The sequence below is a fragment of the Puma concolor genome, chromosome F2 (assembly GCF_028749965.1).
Source record: "Puma concolor isolate L17-30 chromosome F2, mPumCon1.1.hap2, whole genome shotgun sequence".
Lineage (NCBI taxonomy): Eukaryota > Metazoa > Chordata > Mammalia > Carnivora > Felidae > Puma > Puma concolor.
Window position 1 is genome coordinate 42,622,971 of NC_141684.1, and position 18,618 is coordinate 42,641,588.

General features: G+C 37.8%; 1 protein-coding gene across 2 annotated transcripts in view; it reads left to right on the plus strand.

Annotated features, from left to right (window-relative positions):
- The window catches only part of RAD54B (RAD54 homolog B), a 119,701-nt gene that overhangs the window by 726 nt on the left and 100,357 nt on the right, over window positions 1–18,618 (plus strand). The window contains exons 2-3 of one of the 2 annotated variants that reach the window (XM_025922718.2): window positions 223–373; window positions 16,989–17,157. In XM_025922718.2, the coding sequence (XP_025778503.1) occupies window positions 239–373; window positions 16,989–17,157 (304 nt within the window). In that variant the 5' untranslated portion in view covers window positions 223–238. Of the gene's footprint in view, window positions 1–222; window positions 374–16,988; window positions 17,158–18,618 lie in introns of those variants that run through there. The other variant, XM_086695458.1, reaches the window with a different exon arrangement.

Sequence of the window (18,618 nt, forward strand, 5' to 3'; positions counted from 1 at the left end):
TCCACATGCTCAAGTTTACACCGTTCAATTTAAATCTTATATTTTCAGTAGCTCTTTGTGATGAAAATAAAATGTTACTAGCTGTTAAACTTGTTTTCTAAGGCTTTTTACAGGTTTATTCTCTTATATTTTTAAAGATAGGGTTGTAGGGATGAACTGTTTTTATGTTTGGGGTTAAATCTGTCAGATTCGTAGGTGATTTCTGTTTTGGGTGTTTTTTAGGTTGGTACTGCTGAATATGAGACGATCTGCAGCACCGAGTCAGTTGCAGGGGAATTCCTTCAAAAAAGTAAAATTTATACCACCAGGAAGGAGTAATCCAAGTCCAGATGAAGAGATTACAAAGATGAGTCCAGATGTAAAATTACTTCAGGTAAAAATAAAATAAATAAATCAGTAAAAGAAGCATAATATAGAGAAGCTTTTTTTTTTTTTTTAAACATGTCATTTAAGGAGTTAACGACACTTACCGCCTGAAGGAGTTTTTAGTGTCTCTGACAAAGTCTTCCCAAAACCTTAAAATAATGGTTAAAATCATTTTTTTAAAGGAATGATACGCAGTTGGATCTCTAGAGTAAACTGTTAACAGAAAAAATAACCTCTGTGAAGGAATTGTAAAAATAAATTATTGTAACCAGTGTTCTTTTTAAAATTACCATATAAGTGAAAACCTTAGGTAAGGTGATTTGAGGAGACAATGTAAGTAAGTAATGATTACAGTCACTATTTTGTATGTTTCCTTTTTTCTTTTCCTTTTAATTTTTTAAGGTTTATTTATTTATTTTGAGAGGGAGAGAGCGCAAGCACGCAAGTGAGCATGGGGGAGGGGCAGACAGAGGAGGGAGAGAGAGAATGCCAAGCAGGTTCCACACCAACACCCTGGAGTCCAATGTAGGGCTCCACCCTGAGAACCTCTAGATTGTGACTGAGCCGAAATCAAGAGTCAGACGCTTAACTGACTGAGCTGCCCAGGCGCCTCTCCTTTTTTTTTTTATTGCGATAAAGTATATATAACATAAAATTTGCTATTGTACCTTTTTTGTTTTTTAAAAGATTTATTTTTAGAGTGCGAGGCACGGAGAGGGGCGGAGTGGGGGGGAGAGAGAGGGAGAAAGAAAAAGAGTATCTCAAGCGGGCTCCATCCTTGGCGAGGAGCAGGAGGCAGGGCTTGATCCCACAACCCTGGAATTTTGAGTTGAGCTGAAATCAAGAGTTGGTGCTCAACTGACCAAACCACCCAGGCCCCCCCACCTTCCCGTTTTACCATTGTTTTTAAAAGTTTATTTTGAGAGAGCACAAGTTGGGGGAGGGGCAGAGAGAGAATCCCAAGCAGGCTCCAAACTGTCAGTGCAGAGCCCAATGGGGGGGGGGGGGGGGAGGGGCTCAAACTCAGGAACCATGAGATCATGACCCTAGCCAAAGTCGGCTGCTTAATAGACTGAACCACCCAGGCACCCCCTATGTTACCATTTTTAAGTGTGCCAGATAAATGGCATTAATTATACTCGCCCTGTTTTGCAGCCATCATCACTGTTTTCACTTGCAAACTTTTTCATTACCCCAAACAGAAACTCTGTAACCATTAAACAGTAATTCCTTATTCCCTCCTTCACCTACCCCCTTGTAAGCACTATTTATTGTACTTTCTCTCTTCATAAATTTGACTTCTAGTTACCTTATAGAAGTGGAATAATACGATATTTACCCTTTATTTCTGTCTTATTTCAGTTAGCATAATGTGTTCAAGGTTCATGTTTTCATGTGTCAAAACCTCATAACTTTATAAGGTTGAACAATATTTAGTTGTATGTATATACTACATTTTATTTATCCATTCATTTATTGACGGATACTTGTGTTGTTTTCACTTTTTGGTTGTTGTGAATAATACTGCTATGAACATTGGCATACAAGTTTCTATTTGAATCCCTGTGTTCATTTTTCTAGGAGTGGAATTGCTGGGTAATGAGGTAATTCTGTGTTTAATTTTTTGAGAAATTACCAAACTGTTTTCCACAACTGCTGCACCGTTTTACGTTTTCATCAGCACTGTGTGAGGGTTTCCTTTTCTCCACTTCCTCAGCAACACTTGTTATTTTATTTATTTATTTATTTATTTATTTATTTATTTATTTGATTATAACCATCCTAGTAGGTAATGGTAGTAGGAGTGGTGTTTCATTGTGGTCTTGATTTGCATTTCTCTTATGAAAAGTGGTGCTGAGCATCTTTTCATATGTTAATTGGCTCTTTGTAGATCTGATTTGGAGAAATACCTATTCAAGTTCTTTGCCTGTTTTTTTTTTTTTTTTTTTTTAAGTTTTAATTTATTAGAGCCCACAAGAACAAATGGGGAGGGGCAGAGAGATGGGGACAGAGCATCCAAAGTGTGCTCTACACTGACAGCAGTGAGCCTGATACGGGGCTTGAACTCACTGTGAGATCATGACCTGAGCTTAAGTTGGCTACTTAACTGATTGAGCCACCCAGGCACCCCCTTTGCCTGGTTTTTAATAGGTTGTTCTAATTTATTTTGTGTCTTTTTGTGGTTAAAAAGGTCTAATATTTTTTAAAGTTTATTTTGAGGTGGGAGGGGCAGAAAGAGAAGCAGAGAGAATCTCAAGCAGGTTCAGTGCAGAGCCCGATGTGGGGCTCAATGAGATCATGACCTGAGCCTAAACCAAGAGTCAGATGCTTAACTGACTGAGCCACCCAGGTGCTCCAAAAAGTCTGCTAGTTTTTAACTTGTTTTTTGGTCTGCATGTGTTTGTTTTAGCCTACATTTCTTTCTGGACACAATGTCAGAAGAAAACATAGGTTTCTGTTTTTTTAATAAGGTTTCTTTTTTTCTTTCTTTCTTTTTTTTAAAAGCAGCTTTAATTAGATGCAATTCACATGCCACACAGTCCCACTACTACAATTCATGGATTTTTTTTTTGTTTTTTTTTTGTTTTTTGTTTTTGTATTTTTGAGAGAGAGAGAGACAGACAGAGCATGAGAGGGGGAGGGACAGAGAAGGAGACACAGAATCCAAAGCAGGCCTGATGCTGGGCTTGAACTCATGAACCTTGAGATCCTGACCTGAGTTGAAGTTGGCTGCTTAACCAACTGCTTGAGCCACCCAGACGCCCTGTCATTTGTCTTTACTATATTCACAGAGTTGTACAGTGATCACAGAAATCAATTTTAGAACATTTTCATCACTGGCGCCTGGGTGACTCAGTTGCATCTGACTCTTGATTTTGGCTCAGGCCATGATCCCAGGGTCATGGGATCAAGCTCCATGTCAGGTTCCATGCTAAGTGTGCAGCTTGCTTGGGATTCTTTCTTTTTCTCCCTCTCCTGTGTGGGTGCAATCTCTTTCTCTCTAAAAAAAAAAAAAAAAGAAAAGAAAAAAAAAAAAAAGAACATTTTTGTCACTCCAGAAAGAAAACTTATATATATTAACAGTCATTCTCCATTTTTCCCAAACTCTTTCATTGCTTTGCAACCAGTAATCATTTTTCCGCCTCTGTAGATTTGCCTATTAGGGACATTTCATATAAATGGAATCATACGTTCATCATACTCATTGCTTTTTGTGACTGGCTTTTTCCAGTTAGTGTAATGGTTTCCTTATCCATGTTTTAGTACGTATCAATAATTTATTTCTTTTTATTGCCAAATTTATTAGTTTTCTATTCCTGCTATAAAAAATTACAAGTTTAGTGGCTTAAAGGAACACAAATCTATTAAAGTTCTGTAGGTCAGAAGTCCAAAACAGGTCTCACTGGGCTAAGATCAAGGTGTTGGCAGGGCTGCATTAATTTCTGGAAGTTTTAGGCGATAATCTATTTCCTTTGCTTTTTCTAGGTTTGATAGGCCACCTGAATTTATTTTTTGCTCCTGGCCCCCTTCTTTAATTTTCAGAGCCAGCAATGATAATTTCTGTTGCCATGTTGTTATGTCTCTGGTTCTCTCAAACTGGAATCATTTGATTAGATTGCACCACCTGGATAATCCAGGTCAGTCTCCATTCCAGGAGAGATTACTTTGAGCACAGTTTACATCTGCAAAGTTCTTTTGCCTTGTAACATATTCACGGATTCTGGGGATTAGTATAAATGTCTTTGGGAAGCATTATTCTGCCTACCATACTGTATAATATTAATATTAATACACCACATTTTATTTATCTGTTCATCAGTTGACAGGCATTTGGATCGTTTCCACTTTTCAAATTATGAGTTATTGTAAGTTTTTTAATGTTTATTGTTGAGAGAGAGAGACAGGGTGAGTGGGGGAGGGTCAGAGAGAGAGGGAGACACAGAATCCAAAGCAGGCTCTAGGCTCTGAGCTGTCAGCACAGAGCCCGATGAGGGGCTTGAAGCCACGAGCCACAAGATCCTGATCTGAGCCAAAGTCAGACGCTTAACCAACTGAGCCATCCAGGTGCTCCTTAAATTATGAGTTATTAATAATGCTTATGAACATTTGGGGCACCTGGGAGGCGCAGTCGGTTAAGCGTCCGACTTCAGCCAGGTCACGATCTCGTGCTCCGTGAGTTCGAGCCCCGCGTCGGGCTCTGGGCTGATGGCTCAGAGCCTGGAGCCTGTTTCCGATTCTGTGTCTCCCTCTCTCTCTGCCCCTCCCCCGTTCATGCTCTGTCTCTCTCTGTCCCCAAAATAAATAAACGTTGAAAAAAAAAAATTAAAAAAAAAAATAATAATGCTTATGAACATTTGTGTGTAAGTTTTTGTGTAGACATATGTTTTCATTTTTCTTAGTTATATTCCTAGAATTGCTGGATCATATGATAACTCTGTTTAATCTTTCATTAATAAACTGCCAGACTCTTTTTCAAGGTAGCTGCAGTAGTGTCATTTGTACCATCAGTGTATGAGGATTTCAGTTTCTCCACATCCCTGTCAACATTTGTACCATCAGTGTATGAGGATTTCAGTTTCTCCACATCCCTGTCAACACTTAAGATCTTTTTGATTGTAGCCCTACTAGTAGGTGAAGTAGTATGTCATTTGTGGTTTTGATTTCTGTGTCACTGGTGGCTAAATGTTGTTGAGCATCTTTATATGTGCTTATTGGCCATTTGTGTATTTTATTTGGAGAACTGTCTGTTCAGATCCTTTGACCCTTGTAAAACTGGATTATTTGCTTTTTATTATAGAGTTGTAAGAGTTTTTTTTCTTTAAGATTTTTAATTTTTTAAGTAATCTCTACACCTAATGCGGGGCTTGAACTTACAACCCAAGATCATGAGCCTCACACTCCACTGACAGAGCCAGCCAGGTGCCACTAGAGTGTTTTTAAAAAAAATATATTCTAGCTACAGCTTCTTATCAGATACATTATTTGCAAACGTTTTCTCATTTTGTTGGTTATTCTTCACTTTTTAGATAGTATCATTTGTAGCACAGAAGTTTTTAATTTTGACTAAGTTAGATTTATCTAACTTTTTGATGTTAGTCCTTGTGATTTGGTAGTATATCTAAGAAGGTCATGAATAGTTACTCCTGTATTTTTGTTTTTTAATTTTTATTTTTTTAATGTTTATTTTTGAGAGAGAGAGAGACAGAATCCAAAGTAGGCTTCAGGCTCTGAGCAGTCATCATAGAGCCCATCGCAGGGCTTGAACTCGTGAACAGTGAGATCATGACCTGAGTCGAAGTCAGATGCTTAACTGACAGAGCCACCCAGCTGCCCCTGTATTTTGTTTTTTAAAGAACTTTTTTTTTGTTGTGCCTGGCTGGGTCAGGTGGTAGAGCATGTGACTCTTGATCTCGAAGTCGTGAGTTTGAGCCCCATGTTGGGTGTATTGATGACCTAAAATTTGAACCTAAAAAAAAAAACTAATTTGCTTTTTATTGAGGTATGATTGACATACAGCATTATATCCAGGTATACAACATAATGATATTTGTATATACTGTGAAATGATCATGATAAGTCTAGTTATCATCTGTCACTGCACATAGTTACAGAATTTTTTTTTCTTGTCTCTTATATTTTCTTCTAAGAGTTTTGTAGTTTTAGTTCTTACATTTTGGTCTGTGACCCATTTTGAGTTCCTTTTTGTGCATGGTGTGAGATAGGGGTGCAAATTCATTCTTTTGTATGTGGATACCTTGTTGTTCCAGGATGTTAAAAAGACTTTCTTTACCCATTAATCATTTTGACACCCTTGACTTAAGGTTTAATTTTTGATGTAGTTTCTTTTTTTTTGTTTGTTTAAAAAAATTTTTTTTTTAATGTTTGTTTATTTTTGAGAGAGAGAGAGAGAGAGAGAGAGACAGAGTTCATGCAGGGAAGGGGCAGAGAGAGAAAGGGAGACTCAGAATCCAAAGCAAGCTCCAGGCTCTGAGTTGTCAGCACAGAGCCCGATGTGGGGCTGAACCCACAAACTTCAAGATCATGACCTGAGCTGAAGTCAGATGCTTAACCAGCTGAGCCACCCACGCACCCCCCCCCTTTTTTTTTTTTAAATGTTGTTTCTGAGGACTAATTTGAGACCAAAACCACCAATTTCCTCTTTGAATTATATCAGGAAACTAAATAGTTATTTTTTAAAACTAGGCATTTTCTCACTAGGCATTTTTGAAATTATACAGCTATTTTAAGCAAGGCAACATGAGAACCTTTGGCAATTAACTTTACCTTAGTCTATTCCATTCCTAACTTTTGTTCTTAAAATATTTATCTTAGATTGAGTTATTCCATACTAAAAAGTACTGTTTTGGTAACCTCAGGAGTTTTTATTTGGTCTGATAAATACAAAATCTGGAACAAATTGTCAAAATAAATGTGCTCGTGGGTGGTAATTCATTGAATAATATAGGAGTCTGAATATATACTGAGATAAGTAAATAAGTAAATGGGGAGAAGAGTAAGCTCTTCCTTAAAGTGGAATGCTAAATCATAATAGAAGTGACAGTGTTAGAAAATATAATGGATGCCATAAGTTGCTAAGAAGTAGACTTTATTTTTTAAAAAAATTTTTTAATGTTTATTCATTTTTGAGAGACAGACCAAATGTGAGTGGGGGAGGGGCAGAGAGAGAGGGAGACACAGAATCTGAAGAGGCTCTAGGCTCTGAGCCGTTAGCATGGAGCCTGATGCAGGGCTAGAATTCATGAACTGCAAGATCATGACTTGAGCCGAAGTTGGCTGCTTAACCAACTGAGCCACCCAGGCGCCCCTAAGAAGTAGACTTTAAAAATTCTCATCACAAGAAAAATTTTTTGTAACTGTATGGTGATGGATGTTAACTATGTTTATTGTGGTGATCAATTTGAAATATATACAAATCTTGAAGCATTCCACTGTACACTTGAAACTAATATGTTATATCTCAGTTAAGCCTCAATTAAAACAAAAGTTTAGCCGTTTCTTAAGCCAGGGCTGAAGAGAAAACTGCCTTCAGTACTCCAATTAAAGGAGCTTATTAGCATACAACAATATATGCTTAAGAATGATTTGTGGGGATAAAGGAAGAATTTTAAGTTGCATGTTTATTACATGGGAACACATTTAAGCACCTACAATAATGGCAGGATTTTACTTTTTATAAAATTTTTTTAATATTTATTTTTGAGAGAGAGTGTGCATTCACGGGGGAGGGGCAGAAAGAGAGAGGGACAGAGGATCAGAAGCAGGCTCTGTGCTAACAGCAGAGAGCCTGATGTGGGGCTCAAACTCACAAACCATGAGATCATGACCTGAGCTGAAGTCAGATGCTTAACTGACTGAACTACCCAGGGACCCCAATATGACAGGATTTTAAAGGGAATTAATACATTTAATATTAGTGTGCTCTATAACAAAGAGTTTGCACATTAGTTCTTAATCCATGGAACAGAATCAATCTGTGATTCTTTTTTTTTTTTTTAAGTTTATTTATTTACTTTGAGAGAGACAGAGTGAGAGAAAAAGAGAGCACCGGCAGGAGATGGGCAGAGAAAGAGAGAGAGGATGCAAAGCCAGCTCTGTGCTGTCTGATGTGGGGCTTGATCCCACGAACCATGAGATCATGACTTGAACTGAAATCAAGAGTCAGATGGTTAACTGACTGAGCCACCCTGCACCCCCAATTTGTGTAATTTCTACAACAATGTAAGGGACTGGACTGGTTAGTATGAACTCTAGAAGGAAGTTTGAGGCATGGAGAACCATAAATACCTCCTAGATATTTGGACATTGGCTAGAACGACTTTTTTTCCTCCTTACCTGCCTTGCTTTCCATAGCAGTTGTTGGCCTTAGACAGCTGTGTTTACTTGTCCATAAAAAAAAGTTCAATGGGTACCCAAACTAGTGCATGAATGTTTGAGGAAATAAGATACTTGAATAGATTCAAGCATCTTCTCACAACATACTTTTTACGATGATTTTTAAAAATATTTATTTATTTTTGAGAGAGAGATAGAGTGCAAGTGGGGGAGGGGCAGAGAGAGAGGGAGACACAATCTGAACCAGGCTCCAGGCTCTGAGCTGTCAGCACAGAGCCCAATGCAGGGCTTGAACCCATGAACCGTGAGATCATGACCTGAGCCAAAGTCAGATGCTTAACTGACTTTAAAGTCAGAAACTTTAACTGAGCCACCCAGGTGCCCCTAGATGACTTTTTTTTTTTTTTTAAGTTTACTTTTGAGAGAGACAAAGACAACGTGGGCTGGAGAGCAGAGAGAGAGAGGGAGAGAGATAGAATCCCAAGCAGGTTCTGTGCTGTGAACACAGAGCCCGACGCTGGGCTCAAACTCATGAAACTTTGAGATCATGACCTGAGCTGACATCCAAGAGCCAAACGCTTAACCGCTGAGCCACCCAGGTGTCCCACAACATGTCTTTAGGACTTACAAAGGTTGGGCACTTGGGTGTCTCACTTGGTTAAGCGTTTGGCTCTTGATTTCGGGTCTTGGTTCGTGGGTTCAAACTGCACATTGGGCTCTGTCCTGGGCACTGGATCTTGCTTGGGATTCTCTCTCCCTCTTTCTCCTTGCCCCTCCCCTGCTTGCTTGTTCTTTTTTTCAAAAATAAATAATAAAAAAGGGAAAAATACTAACTTTTCAGGGAGACCTGGCTAATGACACCTTTATCAAATATATACTTAAGTGATGGGGCAAATCAGTAGTATGTGCCTCTTGGTATGATGAACAGTGGTATTTCTGTCCAAATTGTATAACCTGAAGCTAATCATAAGAAACATCAGACAATCCATATTGGGACATTCTACAAAATGGCCTGTACTCTTCAAAAGTGTCAAAGTCTCAAAAGACAAATAAGCGTTGAGGAATTGTTCTAGATTAGAGACTATAGAACCATGCTTGCTAAATATAATATATGATCTGATATTGGCCATGGCTCAGGGAAAAAACTATAAAAGACATTATTGGGATAAGTGGCTGAATTTGAATGTGGACTGTGGGTTAGATAATAATATAGCAATGTTAAATCTTGATTTTGGTAATTTTACTGTGATTGTGGAAGAGAACGTCTTTGCTCTTTGGAAACGCATCTTGAAATATTTAGAGGTAAAGGAGCACAGTGTCTCCAGCTCTATCTCAAATATAAACACACATATACACATAAAGAGAGGGAAGAAGGGAAAACAAATGGAGCAAAATGTAAATAAAGGGTGAATCTGGGTAAATGCTATCAGGGATTTCCTTGTATTATTTTTGTAATGTTTCTTTAAGTTTGAAAGTATGTAAAAATAAATTTATGGCCTCTATTCATTGTTTTGACTTTGGAATCTTATAAGATAGGTTTTTTGATTGACTCTGAAACTTATTTTGATAAATATTTATAAAGATATGGCAACTATGTCTGTTATTGTGAGTTATATTTAAAAAAATTCAAACATATACTCTGGTAGGCAGAAAAATGGACCTCCAAAAACATCCATGTTTTAATTCTTGGAACCTGTGAATATGTTACCTTACATAGCTAAAGGAACTTGGACTAGGTGATTAATGTTAAAGAAGACCCTGAGGTGGGGAGGTTATCCTGGATTATCTGGGTCCGCTCAGTTTAATGACAAAGGTTCTTAAAAGTAGAAGAGGGAGACAGAAGAGAGTGTTAAAGAAATGTGGTTATGTAAGCAGGGTCAGAGAGATACAGAGTATCTGGCTTTGAAGGAGGAAGTGGACCACAATCCAGGGAATGTGGATGACTTAGAAGTTCACAAAGATGTGGCATGAAAACAGACACTCAGAACAGTGGAACAGAATAGAGAACCCAGAAATGGACCCACAAACGTATGGCCAACTAATTTTTGACAAAGCAGGAAAGAATATCCAATGGAATAAGGACCGTCTCTTCAGCAAATGGTACTGGGAAAACTGGACAGCAACATGCAGAAAAATGAACCTGGACCACTTTCTTACACCATTCACAAAGATAAACTCAAAATGGATGAAAGACCTAAATGTAAGATAGGAAGCCATCAAAATCCTAGAGGAGAAAACAGGCAAAAACCTCTTTGACCTCGGCAGCAGCAGCTTCTTACTTGACATGCCTCCAGAGGCAAGGGAAACCAAAGCAAAAAATGAACTATTGGGACCTCATCAAGATAAAAAGCTTCTGCACAATGAAGGAAGTAATCACCAAAACTAAAAGGCAACCAACGGAATGGAAGAAGATATCTGCAAATGAAGTACCATAAAGATCAGATAAAGGGTTAGTATCCAAAATCTATAAAGAACTTACGAAACTCAACACCCAAAAAACAAATAATCTAGTGAAGAAACGGGCAAAAGACATGAGTAGACACTTCTCCAAAGAAGGCATCCAGATGGCCAACTGACACATGAAAAACTGCTCAACATCACTCGTCATCAGGGAAATAAATACAAATCAAAACCACAATGAGATATCACCTCACACCTGTCAGAATGGCTAACATTAACAACTCAGGCAACAACAGATGTTGGCGAGGATGCAGAGAAAGAGGAACCCTTTTGCACTGCTGTTGGGAATGCAAACTGGTGCAGCCACTCTGGAAAACAGTACGGAGGTTCCTCAAAAAATTAAAAATAGAATTACCCTACGACCCAGCAACTGCACTACTAGGTATTTATCCAAGGGATACAGGTATGCTGTTTCGAAGGGACACATGCACCCCAATGTTTATAGCAGCACTATCAACAACATCCCAAGTATGGAAAGAGCCCAAATGCCCAATGATGGATGAATGGATAAAAAGATGTGGTATATATATACAATGGAGTATTACTAGTCAATCAAAAATGAAATCTTGCCATTTGCAACTATGTGGATGGAACTAGAGGCTATTATGCTAAGTGAAATTAGTTGGAGAAAGACAAATATCATATGACTTCACTCATATGAGGACTTTAAGATACAAAACAGATGAACATAAGGGAAGGGAAGCAAAAGTAATATATAACCAGAGAGAGGGGGACAAAGCATAAGAGACTCTTAAATATGGAGAACAATCAGAGGATTGCTAGAGGGGGTTGTGGGAGGGGGGATGGGCTAAATGGATAAGGGACATTAAGTAATCTTCTCCTGAAATCATTGTTGCACTATATGCAAACTAACTTGGATGTAAATTAAAAAATAAATTAAAAAAAAAGTTTGCAAAGACAAGGAAATGTATTCTAGAACTTCAAGAAAGGGGTGCATCCCTGCTGATCACCTTGATGTTAGCCTGGTGAGATTCAAGTCAGAGTTCTAACATACAGAATTGAAAAATGATAGATTTGCATTGTTTTTAAGCCACTAAATTTGTGTTAATTTGTTATAGCAGCAATAGAAAACTAATACATGTACAGAAATAGAGAAAAAATATATATAACCTTTATGCACCCATTATTTAGCTTCAATGATCATCAGTTCATGGCCAGTCTTGTTTCATTTTTACTTCTTCAGTTCCCTCCCTAGTTCCTCTTTACTCATTAATTTTGTAAAGTTTTTATTTTTAAATATTTTATTTTTAAGTAATCTCTACACTCAATATGCTGCTTGAATTTACAACCCTGAGATTAAGAGTTGCCTGCCAGGTGCCCCTTAAGTTTTTATTTTAATCACCCAATGCTTGTCATGACACGTGCACCCCTTAATCCCTATTACCTATTTCACCCATCCTCACCACCCCCACTTCTGCTCTGATAACCGTAAGTTTGTTCTCTATAGTTAAGAGTCTGTTTCTTGGTTTGTCTCTTGTTCTTTTTTAATTCCCCTTTGCTCGTTTCTTATTATTATTATCATCATTAGCATTCTTAATTTACATCCAAGTTAGTTAACATATAGTGTAATAATGGTTTCAGGAATAGAATTTAGTGGTTCATCGCTTAACGTATAACGTCCAGTGCTCATCCCAACAAGTGCCCTCCTTAATGCCCTTTGCCCATTTAGCCCATCCCACCACCCAGACCCCTCCAACAACCCTCAGTTTGTTCTCATGGTTTGTCTCCCTCCCTGTTTTTGTATTATTTTTGTTTCCCTTCCTTTATGTTAATCTGTTTTGTATCTTAAATTCCACACATGAGTGAAGTCATATGATACTTATCTTTCTGTGACTGACTTGTTTCGCTTAGCATAATACACTCTAGTTTCATCCATGTTGCAAATGGTAAGATTTCATTCTTTTTGATCGCTGAGTAATATTCCGTTGCATATATGTACCACATATTTAACCATTCATCAGTCAATGGATATTTGGGCTCTTTCTATACTTTGTCTATCATAGGTAGTGCTGCTATAAACATTGGGGTGCATGTGTCCCTTTGAAACAGCATACCTGTATCCCTTGGATAAATACCTAGTAGTGCAGTTGCTGGGTCATAGGGTAGTTCTATTTTTAATTTTTTGAGGAACCTCCATACTGTTTTCCAGAGTGGCTGCACCAGTTTGCATTCCCACCAGCAGTGCAAAAGGGTTCCTCTTTCTCTGCATCCTCGCCAACATCTGTTGTTGCCTGAGTTGTTAATGTTAGCCATTCTGACAGGTGTGAGGTGATATCTCATTGTGGCTTTGATTTGTATTTCCCTGATGATGAGTGATGTTGAGCAGTTTTTCATGTGTCTGTTAGTCATTTGGATGTCTTCTTTGGAGAAGACCTGTTTTTGCCCATTTCTTCACTGGATTATTTCTGTTTTGGGTGTTGAGTTTCATAAGTTCTTTATAGATTTTGGGTACTAATCCTTTATCTGATACTTCATTTGCAGATATCTTCTCCCATTCCATTGGTTGCCTTTTAGTTTTGCTGATTATTTCCTTCACTGTGCAGAAGCTTTTTATCTTTTTTTAAAAATCTTTATTTTTTACTTTTAAGAGAGAGAGAGAGAAGCAGAGTGCAAGCAGGGGAGGAACAGAGAGAGAGGGAGACACAGAATCGGAAGCAGGCTCCAGCCTCTCAGCTGTCAGCACAGAGCCTGACATGGGCTTGAACTCACAAACCGTGAGATCATGACCTGAGCCAAAGTCAGATGCTTATCCAACTGAGCTAGCCAGGTGCCCTGAAGCTTTTTTATCTTGATGTGGTCCCAATAGTTCATTTTTGCTTTGGTTTCCCTTGCCTCTGGAGGCATGTCAAGTAAGATGTTGCTGCTGTCAAGGTCAAAGAGGTTTTTGCCTGTTTTCTCCTCTAGGATTTTGATGGCTTCCTGTCTTACATTTAAGTCTTTTATCCGTTTCGAGATTATTTTTGTGCATGGTGTAGGAAAATGATCCAGCTTCATTTTTCTGCATGTCACTGTCCATTTTCCCAGCACCAGTTGCTGAAGAAATGGTCTTTATTCCATTGGATATTCTTTCCTGCTTTGTCAAAGATTAGTTGGCCATATGTTTGTGGGTCCATTTCTGGGTTCTCTATTTTGGGTTCTCCATTGATTTTTGTGTCTGTTTGTGTGTTAGTACCATACCGTCTTGATGATTACAGCTTTGTAATACAGCTTGAAGTCTGGGATTGTGATGCCTTCAGCTGTGGTTTCCTTTTTCAGGATTGCTTTGGCTCTTCGTGTCTTTTCGGGTTCCATATGAATTTTAAGATTGTTTATTCTAGCTCTGTGAAGAATGCTGATGTTATTTTTGATAGGGATTGCATTGACTATGTAGATTGCTTTGGGTAGTGTTGACATTTTAACAATATTTGTTCTTCAATACATGAGCATGGAATGTTTTTCCATTTTTTTGTGTCATCTTCAATTTTTTTCATAAACTTTAGATTTTTTACCTCTTTGTTTAGGGTTATTCCTAGGTATTTTATGGTTTTTGGTGCATCATTTGTTTTGTTTCTTAAGTTCCACATATGAGTGAAATCATGTGGTATTTGTCTTTCTCTGACTTATTTCACTTAGCATTATACTCTTTATCTCCATCCATGTTGTTGCAAATGGCAAGATTTCATTCTTTTTTTTTTTTTTTTTTTTAATTTTTTTTTTCAACGTTTATTTATTTTTGGGACAGAGAGAGACAGAGCATGAACGGGGGAGGGGCAGAGAGAGAGGGAGACACAGAATCGGAAACAGGCTCCAGGCTCTGAGCCATCAGCCCAGAGCCTGACGCGGGGCTCGAACTCACGGACCGCGAGATCGTGACCTGGCTGAAGTCGGACGCTTAACCAACTGCGCCATCCAGGCGCCCCTCATTCTTTTTTTTTTAAGGCTGAATAATATTCCTCTGTGTGTGTGTGTGTGTGTGTGTGTGTGTGTGTGTGTGTGTCTGTTTGTGTGTGTGTATGTGCGTGTACACACCACATTTTCTTTATCCATTCATCATTTGATGGACACTTGGGATGCTTCCATATCTTGGCCATTGTAAATAATGCTGCTATAAACGTAGGGATGCATAATACTTTGAATAAGTGTTTTTGCATCCTGGGCTGGTTCACCCCCTCTTTAGGCAACTTCGTGGTCCCCCGCTCCCAGGAGGTCACCATATTGATGCCAAACTTAGTGCAGACACCCAATTGGAATAGCGTGCCACAGCCCAGAATTCCTGGGCTCAAGCAATCCTCCTGCTTCAGCCTGAGTAGCTGAGACTACAGGTGCATGCCACCACACCTGGCTGAATTAGTGTTTTTGTATTCTTTGGGTAAATACCTAGTAGTGTAATTACTGGATCATAGGATAGTTCTATTTTTAACTTTCTGAGCAACTTCCATACTGTTTTCCACAGTTGCTGCAGCAGTTTGCATTCCACCAATAATACATGAGGGTTCCTGTTTCTCTATATCCTGACCAACATCTGTTGTTTCCTGTGTTGTTGATTGTGTAGCCATTGTGACAGGTGTGAGGTGATGCCTTATTGTAGTTTTGATTTGCGTTTCCCTGATGATGAGTGATGTTGAGCATCTTTTCATGTGTATGTTGGCTATTTGTATGTCTTTGCAGAAGTTTTTATTCATGTCTTCTGTCCATTTTTGATTGGATTATTTGTTTTGGGTGTATTGTATAAGTTTTTTTAAAATATATTTTAGATACTAACCCTTTATTTGATATAGCATTTGCAAATATCTTCTCGTATTCTGTAGGTTACCCTTTAGTTTTGTTGATTGTTTCCTTTGCTGTGTAAGAAGCTTTTTACTTTGATGTAGTCCCAGTAGTTTATTTTTGCTTTTGTCTCTCTTGCCTCAGGGGACCTATCTAGAAAAAAGTTGCTACAGCCAGTGTCAGAGAAACTACCATCTGTGCTCTCTCTTCTAGCATTTTTATGGTTTTAGGTCTCACATTTAGGTCTTTAATCCATTTTGAATTTATTTTTGTGTATGGTGTAAGAAGGTGGTCCAGTTTCATTGTTTTGCATGGAGCTGTCCAGTTTTCCCGCACCATTTGCTGAAGAGACTGCCTTTTTTCCATTGGATATTCTTTCCTGCTTTGTCGAAGATTAATTGACCATATAATTGTGAGTTTGTTTTTGGGTTTTGTATTCTGTTCTATGAACTATGTGTCTATTTTTGTGGCAGTACTATATTCTTTTCATTACTGCAGTTTTGTAATATAACTTGAGGTCTGGAATTGTGATCCCTCCAGCTCTGATTTTTCAGGGTTGCTTTGTGTATTTGGAGTCCATATAAATTTTAGGATTGTTTGTTCTAGTAATGTGAAAAATGCTGGTGGTAATTTTGTTTTTTTTAAAACAAAAATTTTGAGAGAGAGAGAGAGAGGCATGTTTGTGTGTGAGAGGGGCAGAGAGAGAGGGAGAGAGAGACAGTCCTAAGTAGGCCCCACACTGTCAGCACAGAGCCCCATGTGGGGCTTGAATTCATGAACTGTGAGATCATGACCTAAGTGGAAATCAAGAATCGGCCACTTAACTTACTGAGCCATCCAGGCTCCTCTGGTGGTATTTTGATTGAGATTGCCTTAAATGTGTGGATTGCTTTGGGTAGTATAGACATTTGAACAATATTTGTTCTTCTAATCCATGAGCATGGAATGTCTTTCCATTTCTTTGTGTTATCTTCAGTTTCTTTCATCAGTGTTCATAATTTTCAGAGTATAGGTCTTTTACCTCTTACCTTTTACCTTTGGTTAGGTTTATTCCTAGGTGTCTTATTATTTTCAGTGCAATCTACTCATTATTTTGATGCAAATCCCAGGAATATCTTTTCATTTGTAAACAGTTCAGTATTTGTCTCTGTAACCAACACAGTGACAGTACCATTATCCCACATAAAAATGGAGAATATTTAAGTATTGATTTTAATATTGAGAAATTCGGCAAGAAAAAAACACAGTTGATTCTGAGAATGGCTTGTTATGACATGTTTAAAAACTCTTCTGATACATTGTTTACACTATAATTATAAGCATAATTTTCATTTTATTATGTCTATAGCTTTTATAACATAATTAAAAGTTTAATAGTTTAGTAGACAGTAAAATTGGATTTTTAATTTATTTTAAAATGCCTATTTCCTTTTAAGATATAGAGAAGTTGGTAGTTCATATTTTAAATTAGGAATTTATTATATAAAAATATGGAAAATTAGATTTAATTTCTGCATAAAATACATATTTCCTTCTTTTAGGTTGCTGCAAATAAGAATACCTTTCTCCAGTTACAAAATAATACCCAAATATGCAGTTTAAATCTGCCTACTGACGGAAGTGCTAGAGAAATTAATCATGGGCATAATTACAATGGAAAACACTGTCTTGAAGCATCTGTAATGGCAACATTAGATCCACCTCATACAGGTAAGACTGCTTTTTATTGATTAGGTTTACACTTGACCAGTTGTAGTACAGTATTATTTAAGTTGACTATTTTCAAAATTGAATGTTCTATTTGAAAAGTGTTGAAATACCCCTAAGTTCTTGGCAATTTGTTTTTTTGTTGCCACAATTTCTTTTTTCAGTCTTTTTTTAATTTTTTTTTTATTTTGAGAGACAGCATGTGCAGGAGAAGGGCAGAGAGAGAGAGGGAGAGTGAGAATCCTAAGCAGGCTCCACACTGTCAGTGAAGAGCCCGATGTGGGGCTTGAACCCATGAACCATGAGATCACAACCTAAGCCAAATCCAAGAGTCAGATGCTTAACCAACTGAGCTACCCAGGCACCCTATGTTGTCATAATTTCTTTAATTATTGGATTGATAACCATGTAACTCAAATCTTGTACTTTATAGTAGGTATCTAAGACTGTTAATTGTAAACTTGTTGGTCAAACATGGTCTTTTCCTCAAGTACCAAAATAAATTGTTTATTTAAAAAAAATTTTTTTTTTTTAACATTTATTTATTTTTGAGACAGGGAGAGACAGAGCATGAACAGGGGAGGGTCAGAGAGAGGGAGACACAGAATATGAAGCAGGCTTTAGGCTCTGAGCTGTCAGCACAGAGCCCGACGCGAGGCTAGAACTCATGGACCGCAAGATCATGACCTGAGCCGAAGTCGGCCGCCTAACCGACTGAGCCACCCAGGCACCCCAATAAATTCTGTTTAAAGGTTTGATTAAAATTTTTTTTTAAAAACCATGTTGGGGCACGTGGCTAGCTCAGTAGGTAGAGTATACAACTCTTTATCTCAGAGTCATGAGTTCAAGCCCCATGTTGAGCATGGAGCCTACTTTAAAAAAATTTAAAAAAATTTTAAAACCATGTTAACAGTGCTAAGTTGGAGAGGTGAACTTGAAATGAATAAAATTGTTAATTCATAATAGTCCATAGAGTACCTCCAAATCAGATTTGTATTATGAGGGTATGTAATTGAAGGAGAACCAAGGATTTAACAGATGCTCCCTCCCTGCATTGTTGAATTGGGTTAAAATAATGATTATGTTTCTTTTTGTACCTGTCAGAGATTAATATTCTACAAGTAATTAAAAGAATAGAGTTGTATACTAGTGTTTATTTGACCTTGTGAAAGACAACATTAAGACTACATTTTTCCAAATGACATTTTATTCATTTTTTGCTTGAATAAACAGATTCAGGGAGAGAGCCCCATCTGCTGGTCTATAGGAGAGTAATTGTCATTCTCAAGATACCAGTGCTAATCAATAAGATTCCTTAAGCACTTAACCCTTTTTGAAGGAACTTCTTGAGCTTTGTGATGATTAGTACATTTACCTCTGAATGGGTTAGTTTCTTCTTGTGGGACAAAGGAATTCTGTGTTTTCCTAACTGGCTAGGATCTTCAGTTTCATTTATGTGCTCCT